This window comes from Nelumbo lutea, chromosome 1 (assembly GCF_056320005.1).
Source record: "Nelumbo lutea isolate HS-2025 chromosome 1, American lotus-T2T, whole genome shotgun sequence".
Classification (NCBI taxonomy): Eukaryota; Viridiplantae; Streptophyta; class Magnoliopsida; order Proteales; family Nelumbonaceae; genus Nelumbo; species Nelumbo lutea.
The window spans coordinates 170,134,434-170,157,146 of NC_142684.1; the positions used below are offsets into that span (position 1 = coordinate 170,134,434).

Genomic DNA, 22,713 nt, shown 5'->3' on the forward strand with positions numbered 1-22,713 from the left:
AATGCCTTTTTTTTTTTGTGGAGAGGAAGAGAGTGTGCAAACCACACTTTCTTCAATTGCCCGCTAATGAGACAAGTTAGCATGGTGGTGGAAGACCAAATTCAACCTCCGGTTCCCAGGAAGAGGTGGAATCAATTAATGGTAGAAGAGATTAAGCAAATGATCTGAAGGCAAAATGCCTATAGAGAATTAGGAAAAATTCAGGATATGGAAGAATAGCTGCAAAAAAATATTTTGAACAGTGTTTTCAACCAGCCATTGACCTGCCCGGTTGAAGGGTCGGTTTTTAAAACTCTGCTTTCGAATGAAACATGAACTAGAAAGCACTGTGAACAAGGGCAGCCACAGTGGATTTTAATGAAACTAATCAAAATTATAACGGAGAAGTTTTGGCCTAAAAAATAGAACCGAATGAATAAATGGGTCAAATGCGACCCCCCTTCGAGGAGGATATGATCAAAATTAACTTTGATGTGTCTCAAAAAAGGGATGGTTATAATGTGCTATTGGATGTATTGCTAGAGACTCCAGGGGTATAAATTAAGTGCAGAGTCGTTGGGTACCTCATCAATAAATGTGACAGAGAGCTGGGAAGCCTGAGGAGAGAACCAAACAGCAACGGAGCGTGGAGCATCAAAGGTTTAGATCAAAGGAGATTCAAATATCGCCACAAGCTCCTTTCAGATGCGGTTCTCTTCAAGCAGCAGATTGGCTCTCCAGAGAACTTTACATATGTAGCATGGACTCGTGGGGTCGTCCTACTCTTAGATGTTAGAACCCCTTAGTTAGGTTTTGTCTCTCATTTATACCCAATAAAAGGCTTTGGAGGGTGGATATCTCCTTTTAAAATTTCTCGGCAGGACCTTACTGGACTGCACTTTTGTTAAAAAATGGAACAATTGTCGAAGTTCTGCAAATTCTTTATTATCATGTTCATAATTGACTTCATGTTAGTAGGGGAGAAAACGAAGAGAGAGAACAACAGATGTTCTTATTCACAAGGTCCTACAGAAATCACTGGCAGTCACCAAAACCAGAATAAAAGACTGAACGTAAGACACTTCAAAGTTTATACATTAACATGGCAATCGGCTTCTTGGTTAATTCGTAACCAACATAAATAAATAGAATTACCAACATAATAAAAAGAAGCATTGTAATACTTGCTTACAAGGTTGCAGTTTGAATTAATAGAACTGGATATATATTTGGAGACATGGCTGGAATAATAGAAATGCTGCATCAGTATAACTATACGTAGATCGGTAGATGGTGTCACTGAATGGAAGAATTTAACAGATGGGATCGATCCATCAAGGTGTTTGGCGATACACAATTTCCCACCACAAGGATCTTCTAGGTCTTGAAGTAGGATTCTGCAGAGTAATCATAAGAGTAGACGTTGAAGATGATTTATTGCTGTTCTTCAGAGTGTACGATCACCTGCAATTGGGTCAATTCACTGACCTAGAGAATTCCTACACGGGGCACTCTGTGCGCCAGTTATGCAGCGGGGCGGGCATTAAGAGTCCTGCCTTCCCTCCAAGGCCAAAGCTAAATATTCCAGTAATGATTCGTGCTTTGGGAAGTTTCCAATATCTGAAGACTGCTTTAACAGAATTGAAGGGTCTAAGATGATAAACAGAAACTTTTCCTCTGGCTTTACTACAAGCTAACAGTGAATAAATGAAAAATAGGTACCTCTTCTCAGGGAACGAAAACTGTAAAAGCTCGAAGGTAGGATAGATTTGATAATGCCTGTGAGCTCAATTTTTGGGAGGAGGTTGAAAATAAGGATGTTGCAAAGCATCATCAACACTTAGTCGTTCTTCCTGCAATTCAGGCCTACCGTAAGACCACATTCTAAACAAAAGTATCCATCAAATATACAAACGGCTGCTAGAACTCAAGAATATGATCAAAACACAACACGTTAAAAGACCAAATTATTTATTTACTGAGATAACCTTTTTTAAATTTCATTTATAGGACCTCATCTGGAAGCGGGAAGCCTATTCTCTCAAATATTGTCCCATCTACTGACAATTTCTCATTAGAAAGGAAAATTCTAAGTAAACCACAGAAGAGGATGGATGGGTTAATTAATTCCTGTTTGACTGGTATTATGATAATAAATAATGATGATAAATAAAAATGTCCACCATTAGACATGGGATATCTTGTCATTGAATTAAAAAAAAAGAATGGGGCATTCTATAAGTTCTAAAAATATATGCATACAGAGAAGTGCTGGTGATTATAAAAATTCTATTGCAACCCAGGTAATTTCTGCAAGGATGTCAAAACATGCATGGGAAAAAAAAACAAAAGAAAATTCAAGTCTCCAATCTGAGTGTTTGAATTCTAAGAAGAGTCCATGCAGAACTGCCCGAATTTGTCATGCATAAAATATTTGCAAGTATATGATAAACCTGACAGAATTTTCAACAATACAAAGAAAAATGTGAATGCATTTGATCCAGACTTAATATTCCAGATTAAGGGGAAAAAAGAGTCAAAAAACAAGGAAAAGAGCATCACAATGCAAAATGGATTATGAAATTATAAATTCAACAAACAATTTTTTTTTTTGACAAATCACGAAACAAATATCAGATAATTCACAAAAAGAAATCCTGATTGGAAATAAACTAATAAAGATGAAAAACATTTTGTTTTATTTGGAGGAGCCCTCTTCGTAATGCTTGATAAAACTAAGGCAGTCTTTCGGGACTAGTCTTTCAAGTCTCCAATCTGAGTGTTTGAATTCTAAGAAGAGTCCATGCAGAACTGTCCAAATTTGTCATGCATAAAATATTTGCAAGTATATGATAAACCTGACAGAATTTTCAACAATACAATGAAAAATGTGAATGCATTCGATCCAGACTTAATTTTCCAGATTAAGGGGAAAAAAGAGTCAAAAAACAAGGAAAAGAGCATCGCAATGCAAAATGGATGATGAAATAATAAATTCAACAAACAAATTTTTTTTTGACAAATCACGAAACAAATACCAGATAGTTCACAAAAAGAAATCCTGATTGGAAATAAACTAATAAAAATGAAAAACATTTTGTTTTATTTAGAGGAGCCCTCTTCATAATGCTTAATAAAACTAAGGCAGTCCTTCGGGACTAGACCTTAACTTGCTTGGGTTTTCCTTTAGGCACAGTCACTCAAGAGTCTTTCCTTACTGAAGCCAAGTTATTTCTTTTAATTTTTTAACATTTTTTATTTTCTCACCCCTTTAACTAGTTGAGTCCCTATCATGCAACCAAATACTAATGTGCACAATCTTCCAGGAAAACAATCTGTGAGGTGTTTGAACCCAAGAGCAATCAGTTGAAAAACAGCCCACTTGATGTATGGAACTGTTTGAGATTAGATGCAAACCAGAAAATGAACAAACAGGAGAAGAAGAGAAGAGAGAGCTGGCGGCAATGAGTGTTAGAGAGTAAGAAGTTCGAACATAACCTCTCTCTAACACTCTAAACATCTTATTAATAAGTTAATCTTTGACAAATTACAGAGAGGCCCTTGAGTGAGCAGGAAAATACAAAAAACAGAATATTACAGAGTATGGGCCCAGAATAAGGCCCACAACAGAGAGAAACATAACATAACATGAAATGACAGTCTATGGGCCATTCGGCCCATCTTCTCTACACAATCCATGTAACATATTAGCAGAGAAAAAAAGAGAAATAGGGAGGAAGCAGAGGAGAGAGAGAGAGAGAGAGAGAGAGAGAGAAGAAAAGAGGAAGCGTTTTTGGAGAGTTCAAATATGTCTGGCAGCACCAGCTTATATTATTATATATAGGGGGACCATAATTAAAAGGGAAAAGACCCTTATGCCACTGCTGTAGTTAAAGTACAAGAACAGTGATAAAAAAGTTATTTTAAACAGACCAAACTGACCCTAACTAAGTAGAATAGAAACATAAATGTAAAGTAAACATTCCAACACTCCCTCTCAAGTTGGGACATAGATGTCAATCATGCCCAACATGTCACACAAATCATTATGCCGCACACGATGAAGGCCCTTGGTGAAGATGTCTACAAGTTGTTCTTTTGAGCTGACATATGGAGTGAACACTTCTTCACTCACAAGTTTTTCTCTAATAAAATGCTTGTCCACTTCAATATGTTTTGTTCTATCATGGAGGACTGGGTTAGCAGCAATGTTGACAGTAGTTTTATTGTCACAATAGAGTGACATGGGTTTGTTAACTGCAAAACCTAGTTCACTTAATAGGTTTTCTATCCACATGATTTCAGAAATTCCATGAGACATAGCTCTGTATTCCCACTTAAGCACTAGACCTAGCCACCACACTTTGCTTCTTACTTCTCCAGGTACAATACCCACTAGTAGACTTTCTTCCATCGACTACCCTTACCCAATCAACATCTATATACACTCCAACCTTCAAATACCCATGTTTCTGGAATAGCAAACCATCTCCCGGGAACTTTTTGAGGTATCTAAGGATCCTTTCTGTAGCTTCAAATTGAGTTGTCTCAGGATTATGCATGAATTGACTAAGGACATTCACTGCATAGGCAATATCAGGTGTGGTCATAGACAAATATAAGAGTCTCCTTACAAGTCTTTGGAACTTCTTCACATCTTTCAAAACCTGCCCCTGACTGTCTCGCAACTGATGGTTAGGTTCAATGGGTGAATCAATTGGCTTCCCCCCTAACTTGCCTGCATCCTCTAAAAGATCTAGTACATATTTCCTTTGGGAAATAAAGATGCCCTTTTTAGATCGGGCGACTTTAATCCCAAGGAAATAACATAAGGAGCCTAGATCTTTCACCTTGAATTGAGTGGCTAAGAATTTCTTCAGCTTCTATATTTCAGTCTTCTATTCTCCTATGACCACTATGTCATCAACATACACAATTAAAGCTACAATTTTTCCTTTACCCTTCTTCACAAACAAAATATTATTTGACTGGCACTGTCTGAACCCCATCTGGTGTACAACTAAGTGAAACTTGCTAAACCAGGCCCGAGGTGATTGTTTCAACCCATATCAGTGTTTTAAAAGCGCAAGGGTCAATTTGCGCCTGAGGCGCAAGGCACAAGGCAAGGTGCACATCTTTTTAAGCAAGGTTCAATACTACAAAAAGAAACTAAAAAATAAAAAAAATGTCAGAAAATTCAAAAAAAGCCAAAAAAATTAAAAAAATGCAAAAAATATTAAACATAATGTTAATAAAAAATATAAACATAAATTTTAAAATAAATTTTTAAAAAACCTATTATCTAAAATTAAAGTACATAAACATAACATGTAAAGCGTATTCATATGAAAATTTAAAAATAAAAGCAAACATATAAAGCATTTGCAAGCATGTAAAACCCACAATCTCTTATTCTCCTTTATTGCATTGCTTCAAGTAGTTAATGTGATGTAAAACATATTGCATTCTTGATTCTATGAGTCACCTTTGTACCACACCCCTTGAGGCAAGCCCGAACAAGTCTATGTTAGAGTCTGAAATTCTTATTTATCACATAAAAAATAATGATTTTGTAACTTTCATTGCCTTTGGAAGATATTTTATTGCAATGAATGAATGAACAACATTAGCAAATAGGGGGTTCTCAGAGCTTTGGTTGTTTGGGCTTGCCTTGTGGGTCGTGGTCGGGGGTCCGAGGGTAGAGCCCCTGACCCAGTCATTAGATTGAAAAAAAAAAAAACAAAAAGCGCAAAATTTTGAAAAGGCGCACGCTTGGGCTGAGGCGCAAGGCGCATCAGGTGCATGCCTAGGCGCACTAAGCATGTGCCTTTTGAAAGGGGTGTGACTAGGACCTGGGTGAGGAGCATACCCCAAAATGCGCCTTGCCTGTGAGCCTAGGCGTGCCTTTTAAATCACTGACCCATATAATGATTTTTTTAACCTACACACCTTCTGCTCACTGTCTTTGGCACAATAACCTGGAGGTTGAGTCATGTACACCTCCTCCTCTAGGTTACCATTCAAGAATGCATTTTTATTGTTCAACTGGTGAAGTTCTCAGTCAAGATTAGCTATTAGTGAAAGGAGGATTCTGATAGAATTCATCTTGGCTACTGGAGCAAAGGTCTCTGCATAGTCTACTCCATATACTTGTGTAAACCCTTTGGTCACCAATCTGGCTTTGTACCTTCTGATTTTGTTGGGCTGGCTTCTTACTTTGATTAGATGCTGGTTTCTTACTCAATTCTTGAGCCCATTTAGTCTTCCCATGGAGGTCCCAACAAGGGTCTCTAGTGTGCCTAGACTTTTGATAGTGAGTACACCAAAGCTTGTCTTTGTTGTTCATTCTCTTCTATGAATCACCCTTCTTAAAAGAGCCTCCGACATTTGAACTTGTACCTCCTCGGACTGCTAGTGCAACCTACTCCCCCTTTGCACAATTCATCACACTTCTACTCTTTTCAGACTGAACAAAGGCATAAACCTCTTGAACTGAAAGTAAGTCCTTACTTCCTAATAAAATTGAGATACATTGTCCGTATGGTTTCAGATAAGAAGAAGGAGAAAAGGGAGAAGGAGAAGAAGGAGACGAAGAAGGAGGAGAGAAAGAATAGTTCCAGTCGAACTAGAGAGAAAAACCTGTCTTCTCTAGTTGGCTAGTCTTTATTTATACTTTTCTAAATAAACATGAATTACTATTATGCCCTCACTTAAGTGAGAGCCACATCAGCTAAACACTTAACATATAACTTAATATAAAAGGTCTAGACTACCCTTCTACAGCCGACTCTAACACTCCCCCTCAAGCTGGTGAGTATATGTCATATAGTCCCAGCTTGTTACATACGTAGTCCACTCTTCCCCGACTCAACCCTTTGGTAAACAGATCTGCCCATTGATTTCCTGTGTTCACATATGTTGTACTTATCACTCCATTAAGGACCTTCTCACGTACAAAGTGGAAATCAACTTCTATATGCTTCGTCCTTTTGTGAAACACTGGATTAGAGGAGATATGAATTGCAGCTTGATTATCACAATATAGCTTCATAGGAGTGTCAATTGAGTATCCCATCTCCTCTAGGAGATGTTTCAACCACACTAGTTAACATGTTTTGTGTGCCATGGCTCTATATTCAGCCTCTACACTGCTTCTTGCTACCACTGTCCGCTTCTTACTATTCCATGTCACTAAGTTCCCACCAAGAAAGTTCAATACCCTGTAGTGGACCTTTTGTCAGATATGGAACTGGCCCAATCAGCATTCGTGTATTCCTCTATCTCAAGACTTCCTCCACTCTTATATAACAAACCACGACCCGGAGCTCCTTTCAAATACCACACAATCCTTAGGACCACCTCCCAATGTGGAATTCGAGGATTTTGCATAAACTGACTCACTACACTGACTGCAAATGAGGTATCAGGTCGAGTGATGGTTAGGTAATTTAGCTTACCCACTAACCTTCTGTACCTTCCCAGATCCTCAAACTCCTCACCTGCATCACTACTCAACTTAACATTTGGTTCCATGGGTGTTTCAGCTGGTCTAGAACCTAACAACCCTATTTCTTCTAGCAGATCAAGAACATATTTCCTCTGGCACAGATTAATACCATTCTTGGACTTCGCTACCTCTATCCCTAGGAGGTATCTTAATTTCCAAGATCCTTTGTTTGGAAGTGATCATGTAAGTAAGTCTTCAACCTGTCAATCCCTAATTTGTCACTGCTTGTGATAACAATATCGTCTACATATACCACCAATATGATCTTCCCAGCATTGGATTCATAGCTAAATATGAATGGTCAACCTAACACTGTTTCATTCCAAACTTCCTTTACCATTTCACTAAATCTCCTAAACCATGCACGGGGAGATTGTTTGAGTCCATAAATAGCCTTCTTAAGTCTATATACCTTGTCACCCTCCCCCAAAGCAACAAACCCTGGTGGTTGCTCCATGTACACTTCCTCAAGGAGATCACCATGTAAAAAAGCATTCTTGATGTCAAGCTAAAACAAGGACCAATCAAACATTGCAGCAAGGGAAATCAGAACACGAACTGACCCAATTTTGGCAACTAGAGAGAAGGTGTGTATGTAATCAATACCATATAGCTGTGAATAATCTTTGGCAACTAATCGAGATTTCATCCGTTCCACACTCCCATCAAGTAAGTCTTTAACCGTGTACACCCAATTACAGCCTACAACATGCTTACCAGGCGGAAGAGTGGTGAGGTCCCACGTATGAGTACGAGTCAGGGCCAAGAGTTCTTCCATTGCTTGGCGCCACCCTGGAGAAGTGAAAGCTTCCTGGACATCCTTGGGAACAAAGACAGAGGATAACATAGAAACAAACTAACGATGGGAAGCCGGAAGGTGAGATACAAAAACATAATTGGAAATGGGGTGAAGAGTGCAACTGTGTTTACCTTTCCACAAAGCAATAGGGAGATCAAAGTTAGAAATAGGGGCTGGGGCTGGGGTGGTAACAATTGTTGGATCTGTGAACGGTGACGATGCTGGAGGAGGAGCCAGTGCCTGACGATGTGTATACACTTGCCGGATAGGTGGTCGTTCTGTAGGTAGCTACATTGGAGGCAAAGACTTGGTTACAACTGGAACAAGGAGAACGGGGTCCTCAACTGGAACTAGAAGAGGAGGTGATAGCAACGGAAGAGAAGAAACACCCGACCTGGAGAATAAAGGAACAAACTCAAAGAATGTAACATCAGGACACACAAAAGAACGCCGAGAACTAGGATTATAACACTTATACCCTTTTTGAGTCTTGGAATAGCCAAGGAAGATACACTTAATGGATCTAGCATCTAATTTGTCCATTCTAGGCCCAAGATTATGAACAAAACACACACATCCAAAAACTTTGGGAGTAAGGGGAAAAAGAGACAACGTGGGAAACAAAACAGAGAAGGGGGACTGACCTTCAAGGATAGACATGGGCATGCAGTTAATAAGGAAGTAGAATGTAAGTGCAGCATCACTCCAAAAGGGTTTGGGAACATTCATGTGATGTAAAAGGGACCGAGCAGTTTCCAAAAGGTGATAGTTCTTTCTCTCAGCCACCCCATTTTGTTGAGGGGTGTAGGTACACGAGGTTTGATGGATAATGCCATGTTGTTCCAAATATTCTTGAAATGGTGTGTAAAAATACTCATGACCATTATCAGAATGGAGAATTTTAATGTGTACACCAAATTGATTGCGAATTTCAGCATAAAATTTTTTGAAAATAGAAAACAGTTCACTCCTTTCTTTCATAAGGTAAAGCCATGTCATCCTTGAATAATCATCAACAAAAATTACAAAGTACTTGTAACCATTATAAGACACTACTCTGTTTGGACCCCAGATGTCCGAATGGACTAAAGACAAGACTCGATGTATGACTATAATTCTTAAGTTTTAATGTTTTATGGGATGGGAAAAACCCAACTCTCCTATCCAACCATAAAACATGCATTGGCACAACTTCTAAGTGAAAATATAATCAATAATTATTTATTATTTATTTCCAAAAATTATAAAAAAATTAACATTATATAATATATTAAAAAATAGCTATTAAAGAAGAAATTTCAATTGCTTTGTGGATATGATAGATCATCCATAGAATTATAATACACTCAATCATTGTGATCAAATGATAAAATATAATTAATTAATTATTCAAATTTTAATTCTAAAAATATAAAAATAAAAAATTATTAAATAAGAAATTTCAATTGGTTTTTGGATATGATAGATCATCCTTAGAATTATAATATACTCAATTGTTGTGATCAAATGATAAAATATAATTAACTATTATTTATTTTTAATTCTAAAAATATAAAAATAAAAAATATACTAACGAAGAAATTTCAATTGCTCTATGGATATGATAGATGAATCCATAGATCTAAAACATATTTAGTCTTTATAGGTAGAGAAAAATTACATTTTCAGATTTTTTTATTAATTTATATTTTCCCCAAATATCTTCATGAAATTTCCATAGATTTATTAATAACATAGAAAAAATTATGATTTTGAATGTAAGAAATGTAGATCAACATAAATTTAAATATTCAAGAAAAAAAGAAATCATAAGATATTATAAAAAATTGAAAGAACTTACCTATTTTTGACATATTTTTTCAAAATTTATTTTTTTTTCGAAAAAAGTTAACGATTCACACTTGTATCTTGCAAATTTTTGCAAATCCATCACTCTAGGAATGAGGTTTGGAGTTTTAGAGTCATTTGGGGGTGAAAGAAGGCTTATTTTAGGAAAAAGAAGCTTGCTTTTCCCCTTTATTTTTTTTTTCAGTTTTTGGTTGTATCTTTTTCATCGATATGCTACTTATGCCCCAATACACCCTTGATACGCCCTCGATACACCTCGATATGGGCCCGATACGCCTGAAAAAAGACGAAATGTTCGATTTTCATGCATATCCCGTAAATGTTTTTGAAAGATACGATATGATACGCCCTGTATCGGGCATATTGTATCAAAATTTTAAACTTACCTCCAACACAACCACCACCATGACCATACATGGGTCCACCACCACTACCACGACCAGGTTAACCTCCTCTACCACCATGACCTCCCCCTCTCGTAACTGCAAATGCAGACCTATTTGATATGGTGGAATTCTCTGTGGGTCCAACTGAGATCCTCTGAAGACGAGCAAACACTTCCTCAAGAGAGGGAAGAGCAGATCCACCTAGTATCTGTGCCCTTACTGGTTCATATTCAGACTTCAGCCCTACTAAAAATCTGGTCACATCCAACTGCTCTTTCTGTTACTGCTGAATTTTGACATTAGGTGTAAGAGGGTGATTACACATTCAACTCATTTCGCAGATTTCTCATACTTGCATTATAGTCTTCAAGACTCTGATTCCCTTGTTGCAAATTGAAATACTCTTTGTAAAGTTGGTAAACTCTAGTAGTGTTATTTTGTCCAGAATAAAGCTTCCTTGCATGATAGCATACTTCCTTGGCTGTATCTAAAAACATGAAGTTCACACTGAATTTGGATTCCATGCTGTTCCATAGCCATGTCATAATTTGAGCATCCTCTTGCTCCCACTCATCATATCCCAGAGAATCAATTGGGGGTTTAACTTCCCTCACATGCTTCACTTTCTTTTTGCCTTTCAGAAAAACTTCAATAGATTTAACCCAAGGAACATAATTCTCACCATTCAATTTTATAGAGGTCATCTGCACATTCAAATAATCACAAGGGACCATCACACTTGATTTGCATTCACTCCTGTCTCCCATGACCGCACAAGGAAAAAAAGGGAGAAATTCTACCACTAGGTTTTCACTCTACTGCACCAATTAGTCACCACACCACACACTAACAACTGAATAGTACTAGGGTTCCTAGTATCATAGATTTCAGCAACAACACTCACAACTCTTCACCACTGTTAGCAACAACACCACTGCTGCCATCCACTGTCAGCACAATAAACCCTCACAATACATCTCACGAATAGGACATTCAGTTCTGCAACATATCAAAAAAAAAAAAACTTTTCTGCTACACAACACAATTCGATTCAGCTACCATGTACCTGCCGAGTAGAGGGTACCAAACCTGCATTGTTACCATCATGAAACCAGCCCTCTTCGAACTGCCGAGTAGAGGGTTTTCTACCAACCACAACAGCACTCATTGGAGGCATGAAAACCCCTAGAAGGAGAAAACGACCAGTCCTTTTTTTTTTCTTTTTGAGAAACTCCTAGCTATCAGTGAGAATTCTGCAAAACTCTAGGAGAGAATGCGCAGAATAGAGAAAAAGGAAGGAGGTTGACCTGAACTAATTATCGTGGCTCTGATGCCATGATAAAATTCAGATACAGTGTCCGTATGATTTCAGATAAGAAGAAGGAGAAGAAGGAGACGAAGAAGGAGGAGAAGAGAAAGAATAGTTCCAGTTGAACTAGAGAGAAAAACCTGTATTCTCTAGTCAGCCAGTCTTTATTTATACTTTTCTAAATAAACATAAATTACTATTATGTCTTCACTTAAGTGAGAGCCACATCAGCTAAACACTAAACATATAACTTAATATAAAAGGTCTATACTACCCTTCTACAACTGACTCTAACACTTCCCAAGATTTGTACCCTAATAGACTCATATGTAGGATTCAACCCCAAAAGAAAAGCAAATACTCGTTATTGGAAAACAAGTGACTTGTAGGCCTTTGCATTTTCATCACACTTCCAATTCACATTTTGTTAATGATCCATTTCCTTCCAGATTGATGTCAAATTTGAGTAGTACACTGAGGGACTTCTCTACTTGCAAGTGGAGGATTTAGCTTGCAATTGGTATATCTTTGCATAGTGTCTCTGCTCCGAATAGGTAGATTTCGGTTGTTCCCATATTTCACAAGCTGTTTTACCCCACACAAATATCTTCCTTATTTGTGGCAGCATGGAAATCAAGAGCCACATCACCATACTATTTTCTTGGTCCTACCTATCATGTTCAGCACTTCCAGTCTTTGATTCCTTCACTTTACCATTAATGTACCCTATTTTCCCCATGGCATTAATGTAGAGTTTAATTCCCCTACACCATTAAAGGTAGTTTAGTCCACCAAAGGGAGTTACAACCATGGGGAAACTCATATCCATCCCCCCCCCCCTCATTATGTTTTGACCTCCTGAAACCCCAAAAGTTGCAGAATTCTCAGAGGACATGATTCAAAACACTATTCAGTTTCAACACACACCTTAAGACCCCTCTTGACACCCATAAAAAGTCCTAGAAACACACCAGAGATGCAGTCGACATGCACACACTCTGGTCTGGACACAATCTGAACACAGACCAGCTCCAATTCTCCAAAACAAATTTTTTTTAGGTTGATTTCAGCACTCCACAAGTTTAACAGTCAGTCCAATTTTCCAGATCATCTAAACACACCAACTACCAGGAGAGATCATAAAACAGTGTAGTCACACCAAAACAGGGTAAAAACAGGTCATTCGTGATCTACAGGTATCCCATTCTCAGGTACAGGATCACAATCCCTCTGACAGCATTCAGCAGTCTTGTTTCATAGGGTTTTTCTTGGTACACGACCAAGAGAAAGGAAAAAAAGGGTAAAATAAAACTTGTACCAGTCGTAGGTCAACTTCTTTGATCTCAGTCTGGAGAAGACAGAAAGATAAAGAAGAAAGAACTTGTTCGATCTGCTCTCAAACCCAGTAGAACCGCTCTAATACCATATTAGCAGAGAAAAAAAGGAGAAATAGGGAAGAAGAGAAGAGAGAGAGAGAAAGGAGAAGAAAAGTGAAGTGTTTGGAGAGTAAAAATCCGTCTGGCGGTGCCAGCTTATATTATTATATAAAGGGTGACCATAATTAAAAGGGAAAAGACCTTTATGCCCCTGCTGTAGTGAAAGTACAAGAACAGTGATAAAAAAGCTATTTTAAACAGACGAACCTGACCCTAACTAAGCAGAATAAAAACATAAATGTAAACATTCCAACTGCACATTTGTAATAAAAAATAAAACCAATAGTTTGGACAGTATAGATATGGCTGTTTTATCATATATAAACAGAATCTGAAAGATTTCTCCTTCAGAAAAAGCATAGAATGAGTAAAGAATTAAGAATGAAAATATCAGATAGAAGGATTGCAAAACAATAAATTAAACATGCAGAGTTCAGATAATTGAAAAAATACTAATTAGTAATAAATAAATAGAAGAGATATGAGCAATTTGGAAGCACAACCATGCATGAAACCAGATAAAAAATTAATAATTGAACATTGCATTCTCAGTATATAAATCAGCTATGGATTGACAGCTTCCTGATAAAGAGTAAAGTACAAAGAAAAAGAACATGTAAACTGGAAACTTTAAGGAACTAATTTAACATTGTCAAATTCATTGCAGTAACTGAAGATGAAACTAATGTTTTCAGACTTGGATCAGACCAGACATTTTCAGTCAGAACCAGAAACTGATTTCCATTCTGATTTTTTAGATCACTGGTTTTAAGCTAACTCATTACAACCATGATTATTAATAGCAACTTAAAATTCTCATGAATCAATGTTTTCAGACATGGAATGGACCAGACAATTCAACCGTCAGAACTGGGAAATGGTTGACATTCTGATTTATTAGACCACAGGTTTTTAGGTTTCTGAAGAAAAAGCTAATCTGTTGCAACCAATGAGAATTGTTAAAAACTGTCCAGGTTTCGGCAACCTAACTGGTTTTCAACAACCTGCCCAGGTCACTGTTTTATCACTTGTAAAATGACAATGGTGAGATTTGAACTTGTTAGATCTCCTTTGTATAGAGTAACATGTTACCATTGATTTATTACATCATTTTTGTTTATTTTTTTCTTTAATATCTATACTGACCAAATATGATTTATGAAAAAAAAAAGTGATTTATGAGACTCCAATTCTGGTCACTTGCATGAAAATACCAATGTGACACAAAAAATATGAACTTCTAAAGAATCACACTAGAATATAAGTCCAAAAAATGCATCAGAAATTCTAGAAGCATCAGAAAAATTATGACATCACAACAAATCTCTCACAAAAAACCAGCGGCATCATTGATTTTACAATATCAGTCAAGAAGTCTCATCTAATCAAGAGATCTCATGTAATCTATGACAACCGTATTTTCAAGAGATCTCACATAATCCCTTGTTCAGAATCTAGAGTTTTCCTTCTTATCTTTCATTGGGCATCTATTCAAATGCTGACATCACTATTCTGGCTGATGACGTCAGAAGGGTAACTCTCTGCAATTGATCACTGAGATTTTTCCTGCTCTGGTACCAAGAAAAATATTCATGCATCTCTGCTTTGATTAGTGGTGTGAACTGTCTAGAGAAGAAGTGGAGAGAAAAAAGAAATAAAGAAACATAGAAGAAAGAAGAGGAACAAGTATGAACTGCGCCTATTCTGTTGATTATATACTTTTTTATATAATGGTTGAAAAGCACAGAAATACTCCAATTAGTGTAACAAGTAACAATATATAATGAATAAAACTATTCTCTATGAACAACACCATCGACTTCAAACTCCTCAATTCTCTATTCCATCAAACAAGCAATGTCAGCAGTGGAACTTCTTTTATTTTGCCAACTATTGTTAAAATATCAAATTTTAAGTAAAAACATGATCCATTTATGCTTACAGAAAGAAACTGGGAAATCTCAATACTTACAGGCTCCCATACTAACAGCTGTCGCACTAAACGCAAAGCCCGGACATTTGGAAACCTTCCAAACATTGACAAAAAAAATACTAACTTAATTGGCAGAGGCAATCATTTTGAGAGGAAACATAAGAGAAGAAACGAATGGAGAAATTTAAGTAATACAGAAAGTGGTATGAGAAACTAACCCTAGTTTAAGAGGATCTCTACTTTTCACTTGATGTGAAAAATACTCCTCAGAGCACTTCCAGGAAGCTGGCCAAACCCCAACCTTGATTTCAAGAGATGAATTCCCATCAGTGTTATGGAATAGTGGCATGGAATTTTTACCTTTGATTAAGGAATAACTTGCAGTTCGGATAAATATGGAGATAATGCCATCCTGAAGGACAAACATTTCCTAGATCTAAAACATAACTTTCTGGATGCAAGTGTCAGAGACAATACCAGAACATTATATATTAACATGAAATAACAGGGCAACCTGATTTCATCTTTGTTTAGATTGATAATGTTTGCCTTTTTTCAATAATTTCTATAGAAATAGATGACACTATTCTATAATTCATACCTTCATATGTAACTTCTATCATATTGTGTGTTTAAATACATGTCAAATACCTCATGTTCATATGCAAGATTAGTAGACAACCATGTTGACACACTTGATACTCAAAACCTGAGTATTGAGCATGTTAGAACATGAAAATACATTTTTTTATATTTCTTCAGTTCAATAATTGAAGGACAGATGTATTAAGAGGAGTTCTAACATTTAAAACTACTGAAACTCCTTAAATGCTTGTTTTTAACATTTCAGGGACCCTGAAAACTGTCATGTATGGTACGATACGGTATGATACATATTGATACTTTTGAACCATGTACGAGTAAACCACCTGAAATCTTGCTTTCCTAAGTCTCATAAGAGCACCTTGGATGAGATAAAGTACTGCTAACAAGACTTATAGGCATAAAATCCTTTGGGTTTTGTGGCACTTTTCTATGTGATGAGTAAGGAAAAGAAAGGATCTCATATTTTCATCATTAAATGCTTTCTTATAAAATATTCCAGACATTCTCTATATAAAATATAAAATGCCATCATGAAGCTACTAGGATCCATCATACCTGAATACAGATACTGACAACAGGAAACAGGAGAACAATTCTCCATTTCCTAATTTTTTATAATATAGGAAAATTTTATTAAAAGCAAAAATTTAAAGAGAGAGATGGATTTATGGTCTAAACAAAAACAAAAAGCCCATTAGGATGTAGAATTTTTTTCTTCGATAATAAACTGTGGATTGTATTAATTGCCTTAAAGAACAAACCCAAGATTATCCAGGTTAGACAGCAGGGGCTATATACAATGCAGCAAATAGATGACCATACAATCCAGAAAAACTATGATTTTCTAAATATAAATGAACCCCAGGTCCTGGCATTCCCCAAAGACACCCTTGTCTAGCTACTCCAGTTCTGGCCAAGCTATCAGCTAGGGTGTTAGCTGATCAAGGAATCCACCTAAACAAGCAGTTCAGGCTACTTCCCAAGGAAATGACATCACTAACCTTCATTCAACCTTTTAAATAGGCAATTAAGACAAGTCAAAATAAACTCTGAGCCTACAGCCATACCATCAACCCTCATCAAGTTAATAATCCACACCCAACTACCCAAGCAGAAGAAAACCACTACACTGCCTTTCATTCCATAAAAATCAAAGATATGGATATGTATACAGTTACAGTGTCTTGTATGATATGCTTATATCATGTTGAGACTTATGCCTTACTGAATTTAATTAAATATCTAACATGTACAGATTTACCATTTGACTTAGTTTTAAAGTGTTAATTCCATAGAGCACATCTCCAAGTGTCCATGTAGTTCCTTGTTGAGAATGTGTATTTGGCTTTAGGGGTATAACACCCTATTCTCTCCCGTAACTCTTCTTCTTCTTCTCTTCTTCTTCTTCTTCTTCTTCTTTCTTCCCTCTTCTCTTCTTCTTCTTCTTCTTTCTTCCCTCGTCCTACACTCGACAACTTGGTATCAGAGCGGGAAGAAGCCTTGGACTAGGATCCTCTGCCAACTCCCAAACTCATGAAGACCTGCTGACATCAGACCGCCGCTGGATGATGTCAGCAGTCCGTACAGGGATTGGCAGCAACCCTTGAATCTGATATACTCTGGTTCGCCCTGATTTTAGGGTTATTAGGGTATGGTTCTTATCTTCATCTTGTGTCTATGACTTTTCCCAGATTTTACAATAAAAAATTACAGAAAAATACTGGTTCAATTTTGGATTTTTTTCTTCCTTGTCTGAGTTCAATGCATGCTTGAAACTTGTTGGTTTTGGTTTTTTCTTCCCTATATTTCCGCCAGTTCAGTTTTGGGCCTCCCATTGGATTCCAGCCGAGTGTTTCCCATCTTTTGTGGGTCTTGTGTGTGTCAGTTGGTGGTTGTAGTGCTGTAGAACTGTTAAAAGGCCTACTCAGCTCAAATGGATGTGCCTAAGGAGTTACAAACTGTTTCCAAAGTGCTACCGGGTAATGTCGATGTCTCCAGTGGTATGATAACCACTGTAAAACTTGATGGAACCAACTTCCTAGAGTGGTCTCAATCAGCCAAGCTTACTATCGGAGGTAGGGATAAGCTGGGATTTATTACTGATAGGGAGGAGAAGCCAAAAGCTGATGACCCTAAACTTGGTAGATGGGAATAAGATAATTCCTTGGTTATGTCATGGCTGGTGTGTTCAATGCAGCCACATATTGCCTGCAATTATATGTTCTTCTCCATTGCCAAGGATATTTGGGATCATGTTACAGCCACATACAAAAAATACAGCCCGAGTCTATCAACTCCGAAGAGAAGCCTATAATATACATCAGGGGAAGAGGACTGTAGCCATGTACTTCTCTTCTTTGCAGTCTCTATGGGAAGAAATGGATCATTTGGAGAATTTGCAATAGAACCCTAAGGATTGAGTGTTTGACTTCTTGGCAGGATTGAATGGTGTGTATGATTTTACTTGACAACACATCTTGAGTACAGATAATGTTTCCCTTGCTACTGCATACTCCTTGGTGCAGGGAGAGGAGAGTCGAAGAGTTGTTATGATGCATACCCTAGTGATGGATTATTCTGCTTACATGTCTTCAAGGTCCAAGTTGAGTACAAACAAACAGGGTACTAATGAAAAGCATGAAGATGTGGTATGTGATTGCTGCAAGAATCCGAGACATACAAAGGATAGGTGTTGCAAATTGAATCCACATTTGAAGCCTGACAAATTTAAAACTGCAAAGAAGGGTAATGCTCATCTTGCTATTGTTGGAGCTGATTGCCTTCCTAATGTACAAGTTCCAACACATGATTCCTTTGATCTGATGGAGGAGCTTAGGATTTTGTTGACTCAGCTTGAGAAGTCTGGGCTCTCTGCCTCTATTAGTTCTAGCAATCCTTCCAATGCTTTTGCAAAATCAGGTACTGCACTTACTTGTCAATCTTCTCCTACTAGATCCTGGATTGTGGACTTTGGAGCTAGTGCACATATGATTGGTATGTCTTCTCACTTCACCTCTTATAAGTTGGCTCCAGGGGAAGGGAAAATCACTGTAGCTGATGGATCTCAAACCCCTATCTCTGGTCTGGGGGAGGTTAAGCTTACTCATGATCTTTCCCTAAGCTCCGCCCTTCATGTCCCCCACTTGTACAAGAATCTTTTATCTGTTAGCACTCTTACCAAATCTCATAACTGTTCAGTGACCTTTTTCCCTTCTCATTGTGTTTTTCCAGACCTGAGAACGGGGAGGACGATTGGAACTGGACATGAAGCTGATGGAGTTTACCTTTTTGATCAAACCTCTGAGCAAGGATTATTGTGCCAGATTGAGTCATGTCATGATGAAAATTTGAGTTTTTTGAAGTTGTGGCATTGTCGCCTCAGTCATGTGTCTTTTAAGTCCATTAAATTTTTGTTTCCAAACTTATGTTAGTCTAAGTCTAGTTTGGGTATGCAATGTGAAGTTTGTCATCTCTCAAAACAATGTAGAACTATATATCCTAGAAGTAATAGAAGGAGTGGTGTTGCTTTCAACTTGATAGACACTGATGTTTGGGGCCCATACTCTATTCCATGTATGGGTGGCTATAAATATTTTATATTGTTCATTGATGATTACTCTAGATATACTTGGCTTTACCTAATGAAGAGTAGAGATGAGGTCCCTTCCATTGTTCAAAACTTCTTCAAGATGGTGGAAAAACAATTTGAAAGGCACATCAAGATAATACGGTCTGACAATGCTAAGGAGTAATTTGAAAAGCATTTGCAATTATTCCTTGAAGGAAAGGGAGCACTTCATCAAAGTTCATGCTCTCACACTCCGCAACAGAATGGTGTAGCAGAGAGAAAAAACAGACATGTTGTTGAGGTGGCAAGAGGCCTTCTCTTCCAGATGAATGTACCAACTTGATTCTGGGGATGCAGTTGAAGCAGTAGTGTATCCCATTAATAGACTTCCTTCATGATCCCTTTCTCTTCAATCACCTCATCAACTTTTGTTTCCTAAGGATCCTATTTTCAGTTTGCCTCTCAGAGTCTTTGGTTGTAGCTGCTTTGTTCATGACATGAGTCATTCTCACCTGAAACTTGACCCTAAATCTATCAAATGCATATTTTTTGGCTACTCTCTAGTCCAAAAGGGGTACAAGTGCTTTGATTCCCATACTGGCCGAAGGTACATATCTAAGGATGTTACATTCCTTGAGTCTACTCCATATTTTCAGTCCACTCGTCCTTCTCTTCAAGGGGAGAGTCTTTGTGAAGATCGAACTCCTTTTTGTTTTCCTGTTCCTACCTCTATGGACATTCCTAGTTTGTCTTGCCCTTGTAGTAACAGTGTTCCTACTCCTCCTCCTGTTCCTCTCTAGCGATCCTAGCAATAGTGGTTTATGTTGAGCAAGAGCAAGTGAAGAGAGGAGAGTCGAGTGACTGAAAGCCCTCTAGAACATAGGGGGGGAAAGAATGATTTTATTATTTATACTAGTACAGTCGAACAATATAAACAGAGGAGAAATTACAACAATACCCTTATGGTACTAAACCTGAATACATAAACAACTGTCAACACTCCCCCTCAAGTTGGAGCATAGATATCAATCATGCCCAACTTGTCACAAAGATCATGATGTCTGGAAAGGTTTAAACCCTTTGTAAAGATGTTTGCAAGCTGGTTCTCAGAAGTGACATAGGGGGTACACACTTCGCCTGTGATAACTTTCTCTCTGATAAAATGCTTGTCAACTTCGATGTGCTTTGTTCTATCGTGTAGCACCGGATTGGCAGCAATGCTTATAGCTGCTTTGTTATCACAAAATAGAGTTATAGGTTTGGTCACTGGCAGCAATTCTTTATCCACATGCCTTTAGCAACCCCGTGGGCCATAGCACGATATTCAGCTTCAGCACTGGATCTAGCTACCACATTTTGCTTTTTACTCCTCCATGTAACAAGGTTCCCTCCTATAAAGGTGTAGTAGCCACTGGTAGACTTTCTGTCACTTTGGAATCCAGCCCAATCTGCATCTATATAAACTTCAACTTTCAAATGTCTGTGCTTTTGAAATAACAAACCAGTACCCGGATACTTCTTTAGATATCGGAGGATTCTCTCTGCTGCTTCAAGATGGGAAGACCTAGGAGCATGCATGAACTGACTGAGGAAACCAACAACATATGCAATGTCTGGGCGAGTCAAAGAAAGGTATAACAATCTCCCTACAAGCCTCTGAAACTGTTTCACATCCTTAAGCGATTCACCACAGTTGTCACCTAATTTATGGTTGGGGTCAATGGGAGAGTCAACTGGCTTCACCCCCATCTTTCCAGTGTCCTAAAGTAAATCTAGGACATATTTGCTTTGAGAAATGAAGATACCCTTCTTTGATTGGGCAACTTCAATTCCAAGGAAGTATCTGGCAGGTCCTAGATCCTTCACTTCAAACTGAGTGGCAAGAAAAAGTTTCAATTTCTGAATTTCATCCTCCCAATCACCAGTAACAATTATGTCATCCACATATACAATTAGAGCAGCAATTTTACCTTCTCCTTTTTTCACAAACAGTGTGCGATCTAATTGACATTGCCTATATCCTTTCTGCTGAACTGCCACATGGAATCTGCTGAACCAAGCTTTTGGTGATTGTTTCAGCCTGTATAAGGACTTCTTCAACTTGCACACTTTTTGTTCATTGCCTTGGGCTAGAAAACCAAGAGGTTGAATCATGTACACTTCCTCTTCAAGGTCACCATTCAAGAATGCATTCTTGATGTCCAGATGGTGTAAAACCCAATCCAGATTATCTGCAAGAGAGAAAAGGACTCTAATGGAAATCATCTTGGCAACGGGGGCAAAAGTTTCTGCATAATCAACTCCATACACTTGAGTAAATCCCTTTGCCACTAAGCGAGCTTTATACCTTTCCACTGTTCCATCAGCCTTATGCTTGACTGTGAACACCCATTTACATCCAACTGGAACCTTTCCCTTAGGAAGACAACAAATTCCCATGTGCCATTTTTGTGAAGGGCATTAATTTCTTCCCTCATGGCATTTGTCCATTTAGGAACTGAAAGAGCTTCTACCACATTCTTAGGGATAGGGACACTGTCAATAGAGGTAAAGAAGGCACGGAATGAGGATAAAATGTTCTCATAGGAGACAAAGTTGGAAATGGGATGTTTTGTGGTGCACAATCTAACACCCTTCCTGTGAGCAATAGGACGGTCAAGATCATTAGCAGTAGAGGAATCATTTTCAATAGATTCAAGGACATCATTGGGAGCCAAAATACCTGAGTGAGTATGATCCTCCCCCGAGGAGTCTGGTGGCACTGGAGGTACAACTTCCGGATTCTCTATAGCTCTTGAATTTGGTTGGCCTTTGCGGCGACGAGAAAAAAGACGAAAAGGTGGAGGGTCAGGGAGAGAGGGAAGCTAAACCAGTTTCTCCTCATGCCTACACTCCCCCTGAGGAGAAACAAGATAGAAAGGCTCATCTTCAAAGAAAGAAACATCCATGGAGACAGAGAATTTACGAGAAACAGGATCAAAACAACGATATCCCTTTTGAGTGAAGGAGTAACCAAGAAATATGCAAGGGATAGCACGAGAATCCAATTTCCCACGGGTGGGAGACAGATTTTGGACAAAACACCGGCAACCAAAGACACGAGGAGGAATAGAAAGAAGGGGAGCCTTAGGAAAGAGAAGTTGATGTGGGGCTTTGTACTCTAACCGACGAGAGGGCATACGGTTTATAAGGTAAGTGGAACAAAGAACAGTTTCAAGCCAAAATAGTTTGGGAACATTCATATGAAGTAGTAAACCTCGAGCCACTTCAAGGAGATGTCGGTTCTTCCGTTTGGCCACACCATTTTGTTGTGGTGTACGGGCACAAGAGTTACGGTGAAGG

General features: G+C 38.0%; 1 protein-coding gene across 14 annotated transcripts in view; it reads right to left on the bottom strand.

The window, feature by feature from the left end:
* Positions 1-971: 971 nt before the first annotated feature.
* LOC148879128 (uncharacterized) overlaps positions 972-22,713 on the bottom strand; it is a 207,098-nt gene continuing 185,356 nt past the window's right edge. For 7 of the 14 annotated variants that reach the window (XM_088960546.1, XM_088960544.1, XM_088960551.1 and 4 more), the window contains 4 exons: positions 15,416-15,498; positions 15,237-15,291; positions 1,702-1,832; positions 972-1,606 (listed from right to left, as the gene is read on the bottom strand). In XM_088960546.1, the coding sequence (XP_088816672.1) occupies positions 1,767-1,832; positions 15,237-15,291; positions 15,416-15,498 (204 nt within the window). In that variant the 3' untranslated portion in view covers positions 972-1,606; positions 1,702-1,766. Of the gene's footprint in view, positions 1,610-1,701; positions 1,833-14,525; positions 14,836-15,236; positions 15,292-15,415; positions 15,499-22,713 lie in introns of those variants that run through there. The other 7 variants (XM_088960545.1, XM_088960539.1, XM_088960550.1 and 4 more) reach the window with 3 other exon arrangements.